The following is a 17,299-nucleotide window of genomic DNA, read 5'->3' as shown; positions in this document are numbered from 1 at the left end:
CTTTTATACCTGGAAATTCGGACCTCTTATTCTCCCTCATCTTTTCCCCCTTTTTAAAAATTTTCAATTACAGTTGACATTCAATATTATTTCATACTAATTTCAGGCGTACTGAGACTTCACATCCAAGAATATATTTGCCTTTTCACTGGTTTCTCATGCCTTTTATTAGCATTTTAGACTGTGGGTGGTGAACACACAATGTGAGATATAGATAATGTATTACAGAATTGTACACCTGAAATCTATGTAACTTTACTAACAATTGTCTCCCCAATAAACTTTAATTTAAGGAAAAAAATAAAAATGACTCTCCAGAACAATGGAGAGAGATGGGGGAAAAAAGAAAGATTTTATAGGTGCTTCATATGGGTTGTGTGTCTTATTCTATAAAATTTCTTCCTACGTTTCATAGTTTTAGCTACTTTTATATGTGGAATATTTTTTTCTTGTTTCTATTTTTAAGCCCTTAGTGATAGAGAAGAAAAAGCCTATTAACTTCTCTCTACCCATCTTTAAAATCTTGTTAATACTATGCTTATTTCTTTTAATCTGATATATACTATACTAATCTGATATATACTAATCTGATATCTATATATACTATGATAGCATTAGCAAAGTATGATTTTTACCTCTTATTTTTCAGTGTTTATTGTAGATATTTCTCTTATATTGTTCATTTGCTAAACCTTTAAAACAATGTTTGTTTGTTTGTTTTTTTAAAGGAATGATGATAGCAGGCATCTTTAATTTCTAATTATAATTAAAATTACTAACTTTTTGTCACTTAGGATACCAAAAATACTTGGTTTGGGATAAATGATTGAGATTTCTTCTGCTTTTCTTTTATTTAAATTGTTTCTAAAAATAGCTGCTGAATTTAATCATGCTCCTTTCAGTGACTATAATTTGACTGCCAGAAGTTTTCCTTTAATTTATTTATATACAGAATTATATAGATAGATTTCCTGATATTGAGCCATCCTTGCATTTTTGTGCATTCGCTTACTTGCTACTCTTGTAAATTCCCGGAGAAAAATGTGTCAAATGTTAATAGCTATTGCTTAATAAGGGGTTCCACGATCAAATTAATTTGAGAAACACTGGACCAAACAAAGTTAAATGGTACTTCCCAGAACCATTAAAGCTAATGTGCATTGTTAACTTGCAAGAGAAAATTAGGGTACAAAGTGTTTAGAGAACTTTATTTGACCATCCATTATCATGGACCATCCCATGGTACATACTACCTTAGAGCAGAATAAACTTTAGGAAATGCTTAAATGGAGATCATATACTAAGATTTGCAAATATATTCAGCATATGAGACCAATTATATCATGAGGGGCAGAAGTGATAAATTAAAAGTCACAACTATAGGATGCTAAAACCATTTGGGAAAAAATAACTAACATTTTGTGTCAATTTACTCACTTTTATTTATACCAGAGTTTTGCCTAAGCAGGCCCAAATTATTGATGTTTGGCATTATACAGACCCATCTTAGAGCATAGGGTGGTCCAGGGGCTGAATGTAATCCCAGCTTTAGCCAACAATTAAAGTATGATTCTGGGAAATAATGCAACTCAATCTGTACCCACCCTCTATTGTGTGACCCACAGTATCATGACTATCATGACATGATGACATGGATGGACTATCATGACTAAGGCTTGCACATGCTACTCACCGATGACATATTCCACCCTGAAGAGATCTCGTCTGGGGTCGTATGGACGATTGAAGTCAATCTGGATGTAGAAAGACTGTCCTCTACGTACAATTAGGTTGTTGCTATCGTACTTGTCAGTGTGGTGATCCACTTTGTTGGAGTCCGATCTCTCTTTGAACAGGTGAACCCCTGTGACATTAAGGTAGTCTATGCACAAAGAAAACAATTGAGAGAAACGATTTAGTAATTAGGTTTAAATGCAAACCCAAAAACAAGATTATTTTTCCTGAAGAGTATTGGATAATACTCTATACAGGGGGCTTGTAGGTTTTGGAGTCAGTCTCTTGTGACATTTTTGTCTTCAAAGAGGATTTTTAAAAAGCTCCCCCCCCCCCCGCCTGATCTAATTTCTGACCATATGGTGCTCACTTTGAGATGGAGCAGTGTTGATGATATTTATCGTATAGGTCTTGATACAGAGAAACTAGGACCAAATCCAAGCATTCACAGTCCCAGTCTCACGCAGCTTTTCCTTATGTCAGGTGTTTCCCAAGTGCCTACCGCCTTTCTGTGTTACTAACTAGGGGTAAGCAGGGAATAGCCACTTCAATTTTCTTAACTTTAAAAGGGGAGAAATCAAATCTGACAAAGCCTCAGAGGATGTTTCTATGGACAAAATTGACCATTAATCAAAAACTCTCATCTTATATCAAGAAGGGTCAAATATTCTTCCTTTTGTAATTTTTAAAGTACATCTTGTGCCTCAAAGGCAAGAAAGAGAAGGAATAGGTGTGGGGAAAAGATACTAAGATTTCTATGAGCTAGGTATGATAGTTTTCACTTTGTATATGCAGAAACAAGCCTCACATTTCTCTAGTTACTAATCAACCAATCTAAAAGTCAAACCCTGGTCTGAAGCCAAACTGTAAACATTTTTCCTCTAATTTTTGGGAATGGAACTGTAAGTCAGTAATACATTTATCTGAGATGTGATGGCACTGGATAAAGTTTAGATCTTCTCCTGCCTTTTCCCCATTCCTTCTGCAAATGATCACCAAATATGAAGGTAACTCTAACTACCCATCTACCCTGTAGTTTAGACAATCTGGCCTAGAGACAGATTTCTCTGTGCATTTGCAGTTCTAATGGGGCATTGGGCAGTAAAGCCTGTGTGGGGGATGAACTGGCCTTTTGCCTTCCCTCCCTTTCCTGCACGCTGCTGGCTGCATGGCTTACCCTCACATCTGTGAACACAGTGTGCACAGCTGCTGAGTTTGTGCTGGGGCCTCACTCTGCAAGACTCCGGTGACTTCCTTTGCTTTCACATAGGAATCCTGTGTAGGGTACCTGGTTCCTTCCAGCTTCATTTTTTTCTCATTGGGAAAACCAAGATGTTGGGTTTATAAAAATAGTCTCCAGCTCTAAAGTCTGGGAGTCCCTGAACCACTCTTAATTAATTCAAAGTTCAAGTCATCCAAAATTTGAATATCAGGTCTCATAATTACTTAGGTAAGAGACATTGCCTCTCAAAAGCTGAATTTTCTAAACTTTAAAATGAGGATACTCATACCTTGAGAATTTCTATGAAGATTCAATGACATGATGATGCAATGTGTCTGGCACTATGCCTGCTACATAGTGGGGCCATAGGCTTACTTGTGGCTCACTGAATATGAACTCTGATGGAGCCAATTTATATTTTACACGGTGTAGTGCTCAATGGGTTATTCTGACTGCAACACTACAGCAAACAGAAAGTGCAAGACACAGTTTTATTTTTGCCTCATTTCAGAACCCTGCCATAGTACATGGTCCCCTGAAGGGCACTTTCCTTCCATTACGCTGTGGGCTAAAGATGTTTAATTCTCTAGATCTCTCTCCTCTAAGCTGCATTTCCCCTAAGTTCTCTGGCCTTATTAAGGTCACAATCCCCAGTGTTAAACCAGCTTCAGAAAGAGCTAGAGAGGAGGGGGTCAAGATGGTGGAGTAGGAAATTCCTGAGCTCACCTATTCCCACAGACATACTAAAACTACAACTACCTTTAGAGCAACTATTTCTGAGAATGGCCAGGAGACTAGCAGAACAGATTTTTCTACATCTAAGGAACAGAGAAAAAGCCACATTGAGAATGGTAGCAAGGTCCAATCAGGACCCACATACCCTGTGTGGTGTCCCACAAGTGGGAGAGATTTCATGGCCATGGAGGTTCCCCCACCCCCACCACAGGAGAGATGCATCTGAGCCCCACATTGAGTTCCCCAGTGCAGGGGAAGCTGTACAGGAAGAGGAGCCCACATAACATCTGGCTATGAAAAGCAGTGGGGCTTATGTCTAGGAGAGCTGACGGGATTTAGGAAACCAAGACTCTATTCTTAAATAGCTTGAGCACAAAGTCGCTTCCTTGGAGTTCTAGCACTGAGGCAGTGTTCTGAAAAGCTCCTAGGACATACTGAAGGAGGTACATTGAATAATTTTAGGGTGCGTGTTGCAGGAGGAGGAATCTATTGAAACTTTCTCTGGGGACAAAAACACTGGCAAATGCCTTTTTTCTTTTTTTTCACTCCTATCTGATCTGGAGCTGGCCAGCACGGTTTCTAACGCTTGCCGTTAACCTTGCCAATACTGTTCATCCTGCCGTGGTGTTCCCCTGAGGTCCCACCCTGCCCGATCTGCCCACTCCACCAAAAGCAAAAATAAACCAATGGGACTACATCAAACTAAAAAGCTTTTGCACAGCAAAGGAAACAATAACAAAATGAAAAGGCAATGTAATGAATGGAAGAAGATATATGTAACTGATATATCTAATAAGGGTTAATATCCAAAATATATAAAGAACATACAACTCAACTTCAAAAAAACATAGTCCATTTACAAAATGGGCACAAGATCTGAATAGACATTTCTCCAAAGAAGACATACAAATGGCCAACAGAGACATGTTGAAAAGATGCTCAACATCACTTATCATCAGGGAAATGCAAATCAAAGCCCAATGAGATATTACCTCACACAGTCAGAATGGCTATTATCAAAAAGACAACAAATAGTAAGTGTTGGCGAGGACGTGAAGAAAAGGGAACCCTCAGGCACTGTTGGTGGGATTGTAAATTTGTGCAGCCACTATGGAAAACAATATGGAGGTTCCTCAAAAAATTAAAAATAGAACTACCATACAACCCAGCAATTCCATTTCTGAGTGTTAATCCAAAGAAACAAAAACACTAATTTTTTGAAAGGATACATGCACCCCTATGTTTACTTCAGCATCATTTACAATAGCCAGGATATGGAAGCAACCTAAATGTTCATCTACAGATGAACGGATAAAGAAGATGTGATATATATATATATATATATATATATATATATATATATATATACAGATGTGAGGTATATATACATAATGGAATATTACTCAGCCATAAGAAAGAATGAAATGCTGCCATTTGTAACAACATGAATGGACCATAAGATATTATGTTAAGTCAGACAGAGGAAGACAAATATTGTAAGAGTTCACTTATATGTGGAATTTAAAAAAAACAAAGAACAAACAAGAACAGACTCATAGACACAGGGAAAAAATTCGTGGTTGCCAGAGGGAAGGAGAGTGGGGGATGGACAAAAGGTGAAGGGTATTAAGTATAAACTTCCAATTTAAAATAAATAAGTCACGGGAATGTAATGTACAGCATAAGGAATACAGTCAATCATCATAGTTACTTTTCACAGGTGGTAACTAGTCTTATCGTGGTGATCACTTTTAAGGTACTTAAATGCCAATTCAATATGAAGTACAACATAGGGAATAGAGTCAATGGAATTGTATTAGATACATACCATGTCGGAGGGGCAATAGGCACTGGGGGCGGGGGGTTATCACTTTGTGAGGGGTGAACTATGTAAATATTGCATTGTTTTGTACGCCGGAAAGTAATAAAAAAATAAATGTCAATTCATTGTGTTGTACACCTGAAATTAATGTAATATTGTATGTCAACTACACTTTAATAAAAAGGAAAGAAAGAGCTAGAGAATCATAAATGTCCCAGTTTAAAAAGATCTTAGTGATCAACTCATCTAGCTGTCTTTCTTAGGACTGTGCTTTTTAATAATGTTTCTTTTTCAAAAAGTCTGAACTGCTAATTTCTCAGAAATGAGTTCAATCAGCTCTCTGTTCTTCAGCATTAATGGGAAGAATATACTGATATGTTAGCCTCACCGAGTCTCACAGGGCAAAGGTACTTTCTAGACCATCTGGAAGACCTGTATGTACTGCATGAAATATCTCCATGAAAGTCCTAAGACCTAGGCTTCTCGCCTCCACTATCTCACAAAGCAAACAGTTCATTTTTAAGCAATTCTAATTATTTGAAAATTTTTCTTAAGATGAACTGACATCTGATACCCTATAATCAGATCCTGGTTCTGACTTCTGAATAAACATAGAATACATTTTATTAATTTCTTTTGGCACTCTTCAGGTTCATAAAGACTATTGTTAGGTTTCCTACAAGTAAAGCATTCTCCATACCTTCAGCTATTCTTTAAGAAATCATTCCACACCTTTTACTCATTACTCTGTCCTGGAATGTGTATTCCAGTTTGTAAATTTATGTCTCATAGTATTTTCGCTAGAATTAAATACACTACTCTGGTTTTGGTTTTTACAATGAAAAACAATGAGACCACTACTTCTATCAAAATAAATAGTATATTTCTATTATTTCAGTCCAAGATATTATTAGTGTTTTGAGTATTCTTATTTTGTTGATTTACATTAAGCGTCTGGTGAAGCAAAAGCCTTAAAAATACATTTTGATGTCATTTCTACCAGTAGTGGATTAAAATTCAGCCCAGACCCTTGTAAGTCACTTAATCATAATGCTATTCAACCATATCTATTTATGCAATTGTTTTCTTCTTTCTAGCTCAATTTTAAGGCCTTACATGTATTCATATTAAATTTCCTCTTACTGAATTTGGTGAACTGCTCCAAGTTGCTAAGATAATTTGAGACCCTAAGTATATATTTAGTGTATTTAATATCCTCCCTATCTTCCTGTCTTCCAGCAATTTTATAAGTGTGATATTTTATATTGACATTTAAGACATGAACATAAGTGCTGATTAGGTCATTGCCTAATTAACACAAGCTAGGTAAATGCACAGTGGTAGACAACAAAAACTGAACAGGTAGTTATGATATAGTGTCATAAACACTCTGATAAAGTAAGCATAGGCTATTAAGTGGGGGAGGGCTTATGGGAGGTACAGGCAAGTCCCTAACCCAGGTTAGGGGGGATTAAGGAAGCTTTCTGGAAGAAGTGAAGCATAAACAGTGATCTGAAAGATGAGCAAGTTATACAGGTAGAAAGAGGGGGAGGCAATACCATTTCAGAGAGAGAGGAGAATGAGTGAAGACTGAAACAAGAGAGTGCATGGTTAACTTAAAAAACTGAAAGATGATTGGTTGCCTGGAATGTAGTAGTGGAGCCACAGTGAAGAGCAGGCAGGAGCCGCTCATGCAAGCCTAGTAGACCATGTTAAGGAGTTTGGACTTTCATTGCATTGAGAATCCAGTGAAGACTACGGAATAGCAAACCAACACAATTAGATTTATATAATATACACATTTAAACTGCTTCTGGTGACAGAATGGAGAAAGGATTGGATGATGACAGCGCTGGAGGCAGGAATGGAAGCTGGAGGTTGTTGCAGCATTCCAGGTGAGGGATAGGAGGGTCTAGTCTGCCTATAGGGAATGAATGCTCCGGTCCTGGAGTAGTAACAGGATTTGGCTCACCTCTTCCTACCCCCACCCCCATGATAATATGCCCCTGAGAATGATCAGGTTAGCTGTATGCTTTGGTGTTTTAGACAGCTCTGCCTACAGAGAAAAATAAAGCTAGAGAGAGAAATTCAAATATATCTTTGGTATCCAGTTCTCACTGGTCCAAGTACTCATTGCAAAGGAAAATCCTGGCTTTCCAGTTCTACTAGTGGACCAGGTGAACGCCTAGTGAATCTGCCCATCCTTGAGGTGGCATAGCGCAGTGCTAGTTCTGTAGGATACTGATAGGTATTGGAATAACAAGAGTTCCATGGTTAAACCAGTTTGGGAAACGCTGATTTAACCCAGGTTAATCAGTATTCTGGTGGGATTTATGGGAGACTTTAATATGCTGATGTGCATTGCAAATCTCCTAAAAGTACAATGTTTTCCAAATTTAAATGACCCTGGAAACTATTTTTGTGGAGCATTTTGCAAAAAATGTTTTAGGAGATGCTTCACTATTTACTAATTGTACAACTTCAGAAAAGTTATTTAATCTCTCTGAGTCTGCTTTTCTTATTTTTAAAAAGGCAACAAAATATCGCGTAGGGTTGGTCTAAGTATATATTTTTAAAAGCATGTAAAGTAAAGTGCTTTAGCACAGTGTCTGGCTAAACTAGTAAATTCTCAACAGTTTTTTATTATTATATAATTATTTTGATTGTTAGGAGAGATAGAATAACATATTGGATGGATATGAATTCTGGAGCCAGACTGCCGGGACTCAAATCCCAACTCTGACATTTACTATCTTTGTGACTTTGAACAAGTTAGATAAACTTGTGCCTCAGTTTCCTGAAAAATGATGGCAGTGTGGGGATTAAATGAGAAAATGCTACATACTCTGTTTTCTGAGCAGACAGATTTGCTTTTCTTTTCCTGAATTTCTATAAGTGGATAAAATAATTTTCTCCTTTCAATTCCCAGAATATATTTTTCTTTAAAAAAAAGTTTATCATCATTTACCACTTGTTATTATCTTGATATAAGTGATTTTATCTATGGCATTGTAAGCCCCTTGAGGACCAGATCATGTCCTAATCATTTTGCCACTGTGCCCGGGGCAATGTGCACAACTTCCTTAGCAAATGCTTTTCACTTTAATAAATTTCATACCTGAAAAATTGCACTCGGAGTTGGTCATTCATTTTTAAATAGATGATTCCACTTACCATAGAATTAACCATAAGAGTTTTTCAATGTCATTTATCAGACAATTTCATTCTCAAAACATGCCAGTTTCAGGATTGTGCACATATACTGTTGAAGATGGTAATGTGAGGTTTTATAACATCAGGCCTCCAAACCAGCAATTTTGTTAAAAATTGAAATAAAAATGCCATGTCTTCATAGCCCACTTATATGCTTATAACAAAGGGAAAACAAAAGAGTGCTAATGAATTCCTTTGAGTATAAAAAAATGTAAGTTGCCCTCGCAAAATACACCTCATGGTTTTATATATTTTCATAGTGAAAACACACAAATATATATATATATATATATATATATATATATATATATATATATACATACATACATACACACATACATACACACACATATATATGAAGAGTCTGTTTTAAAATAATGTAGTCTATATTGTTATGTGTTTGGAAACATTTAATTCAAAGCACGTAATTTTTTAAATGGTTTTTCTAAGTGATCTTTTTATTCTCTATTGTAATATCACTCTAAGTCAATGCCATCAGGAAGTAAGAAAAAATACAGGAAATTACAGTGGGGAAAAACTAAGAGAATGATAAGTAAAATTTCTCTATATAATCTCTTAAAAGTCCACATTAAAATAATTTAAGCTAAACATTTCATTCAAAAAATAAAGTGACTAAAACATAGAAGATTAAGAGCTACATTGATAAGTCAAGAGCTTAAAGAAACAGTGTTCTAGACTGTAGTCAAATTTATGGCATATGGAAAGGTAACAGGCGAGTGGTTTGTTCTTTACAAGGAGAAGGAAATGGCAGCCATGTTGCCTTCTCTTCTGTGTAATTAGGGTTTCCAGATAGGAATTCCCACCCGTTCTCAGGAATTTCTTTCACTTTTCCATTCTTGGATCCTGAGAAAAGTTGGTCAGGAAATCGGGAAAATCGGCTCCTTGAACCCAGGTGGTTGGTAGTATCGGCTGTCACTTTGTGGAAACGATTCATCGTGGAGAACAAAAAACAGTTTATATCTCGGGATTTGGGAAAGGGAAAGCAAAAAGAATTCCTGAGTCAGGGCAGGAATTCCCGCCTGAAAACCCTGGGTATAATCTCCTAGTAGGTGTATAGATTTATTAGAGTTTGCCCCACGTATTGGAGAATGAGGTGAAGTCCCCAAAACCACCGATGAAACAATATTTCTTTCATTGCTCATGGAGAATCACCCACCAACGAAGTCAAGCATAGATATGCAAATATCATAGTTCTGTCTATTATTCATTTTGTTTAGTATTGCCCCCTCCCCATAGTCGTCACTCAATAAACATGTACTAAGCTGGCATGTTGATTTTTGCTTTGCTTATTGCTTAACAAAACATAGTTTAGGTTGAAAGAGCCTACTCATTACCCGGGTTCCAGTTGCCACAAACAGGAAATGAGCTTGCTTCTCTCTGTCTAAGCCTAGTTCTTGGCAAAATGGAGCAAGTCATTGCTAAGCTACTTTTTTGTCTTTTAGCGAGATATTGTAGCTAGAAACTTGGCAGCTCGCTCTTTCAAAGTGACAGCTTTAAAAAAGTCTGCCCAACACAACTTAGCCTAATTCTAAACACATCAGAAAATGGACTGTTAAAAAAACACACAACTCTACTCAAGAGCCAGTTACTTCCCTGTCTTCTTGTCTTTTCCCTAATATGAAAAAAGTGGATTATATTCTCCTTTGGTTGTACAAATATTCTTCAGAGAATGATTATACCTGTCATAGATGGAATCTTGAAATAAGTTAAATGTTTAGGTTCATATCCCAGGAATTCCCTAGGGAACTGAATTCTCCATGCAATCTTTGGCAATATTACCAAACTATAGGCATATATAATGTCCATGAGGAAGTATGTCTGCTTATTGTGAAAAACATTAGAGTAAAGGTTCTTTTCTCCTATTTCTTTTGGATATTCAGAATTTTAAAATATTTTTTACTAGAAAGATTAAAAACACCTTCTTAAACAGCTTATTGTTTTTTAACTGTTGCTATAAAAAATGTCCTGCAACTAAAATGTATAAGAAATTCTCAGCTGCTTAGAGGAAGCTACCGTGTTTCCACGAAAATAAGACCCACCTGAAAATAAGCCCAAGTTAAGATCGTCAGCCAGATGGATGCATTTAGTACATTATAATAATGTTCCAGAAGAAGATGACATGACTGTATTTGAATAAATGTAGATTGTTGTACATGAAAAAATAAGACATCCCCTGAAAATATGCCCTGATGTATCTTTTGTAGCAAAAATTAATATGAGACCCAGTCTTATTTTCAGGAAAATACAGTATAAGACCTAGTCTTATTTTCGGGGAAACACGGTAGAATAAGACAAATGAGACTAACATCTTCTCTAGCAACTAAAATCCCCCTGGTCAATTTCTCATCTATCTCAAAGTATCTCAGAAGCCTCCAAATGTACCACCATCTCTCCATTTTCTCCTCATCATTAGAATTCCCTTTATGAAACATACTCCTGATTATGTCATTCTGCTATTTAGAATCCTTTACAAGCCCCTCATTATCTGAAAAGGGAATGTAAGATCTTCAAGACCTATTACAGTGTGATCCCTGCTTACTTGTCCCAGGCTCATCTCCCTTCTCTTGTCTTCACTATTTGACACATACTGTTCCCTCCGCCCTTCCATTCACCTGTCTGTCTGAACACTCCTATTCATCTTCTAAGCCCTAACTCAGGTGTCCTTTCATCATGAAAACTTCCTCACCCCTTTTCCCACTCCACTGACACCACTAGACATTCCTTTCATTTGTTTCATTTACTAGATGGAGAGTTGCTTGAGGCCAGGGATTGATTTATTCATGTTTGTGTCCCAAGAGAGAGCTTGGCATAATGTCCGACACAGGTGGTAATCATTAAGTATTTTTCCAGTAACCAAATAAAAGAATGAACTAATTTTATGCAACATAATTTCTTAATCATATTTAGAATGCCTTTCTTATTCTTTCAATAACCTTGAATCTAGAGAGGTTTAGTCTGCACAAAGGGCTGATTGACCACTAACCAGTTAATTAGTTGATTTAGTTCTGACATGGAGTAGTGGGAGGGAGGAAATGCTCAGAAAGACAGAAGACCCCATTAACCTGAAAAATAGGAGATCCTGCCTGCATTTGATTTTATTTTTATAGATCCAGATTTGCTTTCCAGTTTGAATTCATTGCATTAGACCTGCCAAATAAGTATTATAATTACTGCGGCACGTGATCACCCATTGTTAATAATACAGAGTCAAACCAGCCCAAGACTATAAGGTCATGTTCCAGAACATTACATCTCCTGCTAAAATAACCTTTGAGACAAGAACACTGTAGAGAGATTTTCAGAAACACCAACTGTGCATGCAGAGCAGTCTATTAGAAATTGATGCAAATCCAAACAATCTGAGCAGATTTTCACACACTTTTCTTGACTATAGTTGAGTTCAAAGGGGGCCATTAAGGATCTTCAAACACCCATGAGGACATCAAACCCCACCACTGACTGGCTGATCTCAGCTCCAGGGTTCATTGTCACCTAAATATTTCAATTTTTCTTAAACATTGTGCTGCTGTATGGGAGGAACCTTACTTAAGTTTATACATTTTAAATTATAGGCTAAATAATTCTTAGTCAAATATTTACTTACAAAAGCTGTGATTTAAGGGTATCCCACCCACTCAGTATATATTATATACATTGACTGCCATAGGACATTCAAAGTGAAAATTCTGACATTTTTCCCTTTTCTGTAATCTTGCTTCTCTGCTTTTCTCAGTTGATATTACAAGAGCAATGCTAAGGGGATGCTTTTGCTAAAAGCTTCTATCAAAACATGAGGAGAGAGCGTTTGATTTCGGGCTTTGTGCTCCCAGAGCCAAAGTCATCTGCAGACAGGACATCAGGGAGATGCAAGTCCTTTTGGAGGCCACTAGTGGCGACTGCTTGAACTGCAAGAAGGTGGCATTTAAACACATGACTGCTTTAGCAAGGATGATTTGGGGAGTAATGGATATACTATTTAGTGCCAGCAAACCCACTTTTGGCACAATTTAACAGAAATTTGAAAGCAAAGTATAGCTAGGAGATGGACTTGCTTCATCACATGGTTTATATGCTAGTATTTTTTGCCCTGTCCTAGTCATCTGGGACTTCCTGGGTTCAAAGACTGTCCTCGTATCATGTAGTACCTAGCTCATCTGTGTGAGAAATAGTTAATGGATGCGTATTGATGAGATCTGGAAGCTGTTATTAATAATAGGATTGTAATGACTCTGGGGCTGATGAGTCATTCCATTCTCCAGTGATTGCATGTTCATTCATTCTACAGCCACGGGGCGGGCACTCTACACCAGGGACTGTAATAAGTGTCCCAGAACCTCACTTGGGTGTGGACATATGATTGATTGCCAGGCAAATAATGACTGATTTTTCAAAATAATTCAGTTCAAAATATTCTCACCCCTTTCTCCAAAAATAAATAAACAGAAAACAATAATAATGAGCCTTCACTGGGGGGCAGGAACTCGCCCAGGCACTAGTCATTGGATCCTCAGGACAACTGGGATGTAGGTATTGCTTCCACTTGCTGATGGAAGAACTGGGACTTGGGGCACTTCCATGACTTGCCCTGAGTCCCAGGGTGAGCGAGTGGCAGATGTGGAACAGGAACCCAGGTCTGCTGAGTCCTGGCCCAGGACTCTTCACTACACATCACTGCCTTTGTGAAAGTTCACATTTTCCTCACCAATCCCATGCCTCCTTCTCTTTCTGTTCTTCCCGCCCACTTTTAGCACCGTTCCCTGGGGCCCAGCATCTTCTCTGCCAGAGGGAATTTGGCTAGAAGACTGAATACATCAAGGTAATCTGTGTGATAATTTGACTGCACACATCCCCATTTATTTGCATTCTTGAAAGACAATAAAAGACTCCCAGACTGGGCAGTGAAGGAGTTGACATCAGTTGCTTGCTTTGGCCTCAGTTTTCTAACTTATAACATGAGAATTTAGATGAGTCGATTAGCAAGCCCTTTTAAACTCAGTTCTGTGGCTATAACAATGGAGTTTTAGAGCGCAGCCCCCAGCTGGGAGAGAGAGATCAGAACTACAAGTTTAGAAGTTTGTCTTGGTTTCTCTACTCAACGGAAGATGCCCTCTGTTCTGTGAGGCCCCTCCTCCAAATTTGGATGTTATCTCATGGAGGGTACTGAGTCACTCTCTTTTTTCGCAGTTGGATATCAAATTGTTTGGACATGAGAGAAACACAGTCAAGCCTGCCCACAGCATCTGGGTGGGGCTCGACCTGCTGGATTGTGGGAATCAGCACTGCCCCTTCCTTTGCTTTCCCCCAGCGATCTCTTTCTGAAGAGGTGGATTAACCACACAACCACAGGTGACCATGGGCACCTACCCTGGCAGGTGGGTGTTTAACCCCCACCCCTACCACCTGTGAAACGTAGCACAGAACACCTTCTGGAGCAAAAGTGGGTTTTGGTGCATGTGTGCTACTGACAAAAATTGCGCCCTGCTGAATGCCATTCAGGGACATGAGTCTGAATGTCGCTGCCTAGCCAAAGGGAATTGTGTCTGTGTCACTAAGCCATCAGTGGCACCTGGGCCCTGTCACAGCTGACAGGGCTGAATGGAGGTCAGCTGCTGGCTGCGGCTCCCAGAGCAAGTCCCTCAGGATCAGCAGAGGCGAGAGCAGAAAAGCAGCTTGCCTCGCATGCTCACCAGGCTGCTCTGGAGAGAAAGAGACGGCTTCCCTCTCCATTACTGCCAGAGTCTGCCATCTCTCCCCCGCTCTAAAATTCACAGCAATGGAGGTAGGAGGGCAGAGGACCAGGAAGGTGGTGCAAGCCAGGCAATCAAAATAGCCACAGCATTTTGGAAGCAGAAACTTCCAGCTAGAGAACATTCTTAAAGACAGAATAGTAGGGCTGGAAGAGGCTTCAACCAAGCCTGTGCCCTTGTTTCGTAGAGGTGACTTCCCTGAGATTATAAAGCTGGTAAGTGGCAAAACTGGGACAAGAATCCGGGTCTTTGGAGGCATTTCTTTATAACCAGAGACTGGCAGGGGGCCCCATTTCGTGAGAGCTCAGTGGAGACAGAGGGTGCTGACCCAGAGCCTGTGCCTGGGCCAGAGGTGCCTGTACCTTGCAGGTTGACGCCCCGGGGCACCAGGCCCTGCAGCTCCACTGTGGGGGGGTCATTCTCTGCCGCATTGGAGTTGTTGGGGGGAACGGCTCTCCTGCCTCCAAAGACGGTCCGAGGGGGTTCCGACATTCTCAGCTTCACAGGCTCCTTGGGGGGTAAAAAGAGACATGGAAAAGGAATGTGAAGAGAGTTTCATTTGATACAAGGATTCGAAAATAGAGAAATAGACATAATTGTGTATGATAGCACTTGAGCAACACATTTTGAGTTTCGCATAAATAAAACCTAAGAAGTGGCAGTGAAGACTGGTCTAAGGATGGAGTGGGGTTCCCCAAGGATTTGGGAAGATTTGTCAAAACATATGGAAAGCGGAAGAAAGGGGGCTGATTTGAAAAAATAAAACAATGTAAAAGATTTTGGGGAGCAAGCTTCTTTTTCCACATTGCCCCTAAAGACTATACCTTTGTAAGAAATGTTCATTGTTGTATGCATGCATATAATGCCCACGTCAGGTAGACTTATGAGGCCTAAGTCTCTTTGAAGAATAAACTCATATAATCATGTCCAGATAACTGACAGCCTTCCAAGCATTCATGTTTGCAATTTAATTCAACTCATATTCACTGAGGGACCTCTATGTGGCAGGCTGCGGTCTGGGTGCTTGGGTACAGCAGAGAACAAACAGAAGGATTCTTGCCCTATAGAGCTCTTGGTCCGGTGAGGGTTAGGGTCCGAACCAACAAAATTCAGAAGTAAACTCAATAGGGTGTGAGAAAGTGTCACTGCTTCGGAGCCACTGCTTCAGAGTAAGGAACAGGAGAGGGAAATGGAGAGTGTGGGTGGGTGAGAAGGAGGTGCACTGCAATATTAGACAGGGCAATAAATAGTCTGTTCTCTAAACTTACTTGGTCAGTGGTGCTGACACTGCCCTTTCTCCAAGCCCGTGTCCCCTTCCTTTGGAGTTTGTGCAGGCAAAGAGCCCGTGTAAACGCCGCACACCTTACTGTCAGCGCCCAATAAGTACTTGTTGACCAACTGGCCAAATGAAGGGAGACCTTGTTTCTGACTCCAATGCAGTAAGTGTTCTCTTGGTCACCTGGGTTACCCAATCATGACTCCTGGTGATTTGGCTGTTTTCAAAAACCAGGTCCACCCTCAAAAGGTGAGGAGCTCCCATTATAGAGACAACTAGAGGAGACTGTTCCAGAGACACATTGAGCAAAGGCAACACAGCTGGAGACAAGAGAATCACTTCCTAAGGTTTTGGTCTTGGAAGGAGACAGCAGTGTGGGGAAGTATATGGTCTGACCAGGTATCCTTAAATATCTACACACCTATTTACAGACAGTTTCTAGTGAACTGAGGGGGCCAGAAAGGGAGGAGAGAGAAAAGGGTTAATGATGGAGAGAAGGAAGGAAAAGGTCATCCTGGTGAGGGACATAGCAAGCATGGGCTATAGTGTCACCAGGGGAGGGGAGCACTTGGGGAGAACAGTACAGAACAGTGCAGTAGCCTGTTGGGAGAGAGAACCCATAATGCAGAGAACCGGGGAGCCTGTGCAAGTCTGACTGGGTAAGTATAAGTGGACAGAAGTACCCCTTTCTTCAGGTCTCAGGGAAGGGAAGGTGCTCCATTTCAGCTCGCACACTGGGATGCGGCCAAACAGGTGTTCTTACCTAGTCCTACTTCTCTATCTCTGCACCCTTTTTGGTCCCTTCTCCATAGTCTATTCCCTTGAGGGGCACCCCCCAATATCCCCATTCCCATTTGGTGACTTCTTGGCAAGCAGTGACTTCAGGAAAGCTTTGTGGAGTGCCTGAGAGAAGTCCTGCTCAGAACAGGGGCTGGGTAGGGCCGAGAACAGGAATTGGATAAGTGGGGCTGCCTTCACCCCCATCACTCAGTATCCCGAGCAGCTGCCCAATGGACCCAGTTTCAGGGGGGTGGACATAGCAGGCCCTACGTGGCCCCTGGGTGCAGGGCTGTGGCTATGCTGGCAGGAGTGATGGCTCCTTACCTGCGGTCCCCTCCTGAGGTGCCCTAGAACACGCTGGCTCTGTCAGTCCCCGGGGTACTTCCTCAAAAGGATGCAGGAAAAAATGACAAGAAAGTTGGCTCTTAAATAACTTCTTAAGCTCCCTCCCTTCTTCCCCTTCCCACAGGGTTTTCTCCTCCCCCTTTTTGACAGCTGGAGCAAGTGAGCAGTTTCAGGACTTTCTATTTACTTCTGCCATTCTGCTTTGTTATTCTGGCATGCATGCCCTCCTCCCCACCCATGGCCCCCTAACTTCCAATTCCCAGTTTGGCTTCTCCCCACCATCCCCACCCCCAGTCGTGCCTCCCTCTCCTCACCCAGTGGCTGGGAGGACCAGCTAAGGGCGCTGCAGGGTCAGGCAGATCCGCCCCCTTCTCTTTGGTCCAGAAAACTGGAAGGGTCTGGAT

At 40.1% G+C, this 17,299-nt stretch overlaps 1 protein-coding gene across 1 annotated transcript in view; it reads right to left on the bottom strand.

The window, feature by feature from the left end:
* F13A1 (coagulation factor XIII A chain) overlaps nt 1-16,991 on the bottom strand; it is a 177,826-nt gene extending 160,835 nt beyond the window's left edge. Inside the window, exons 1-3 of the mRNA XM_019710859.3 lie at nt 16,875-16,991; nt 14,857-15,004; nt 1,694-1,882 (exon numbers count right to left, since the gene is read on the bottom strand). Coding sequence (XP_019566418.3) covers nt 1,694-1,882; nt 14,857-14,986 — 319 coding nt within the window. The 5' untranslated portion in view covers nt 14,987-15,004; nt 16,875-16,991. The remainder of the gene's footprint in view (nt 1-1,693; nt 1,883-14,856; nt 15,005-16,874) is intronic.
* Nucleotides 16,992-17,299: the final 308 nt, after the last annotated feature.

The sequence above is a fragment of the Rhinolophus sinicus genome, chromosome 14 (assembly GCF_057876585.1).
Source record: "Rhinolophus sinicus isolate RSI-liver-muscle chromosome 14, RSI-T2T, whole genome shotgun sequence".
Classification (NCBI taxonomy): domain Eukaryota; kingdom Metazoa; phylum Chordata; class Mammalia; order Chiroptera; family Rhinolophidae; genus Rhinolophus; species Rhinolophus sinicus.
The sequence above is the reverse complement of the archived record's forward strand: the minus strand, read 5'-3'. Positions and strand labels throughout refer to the sequence as shown.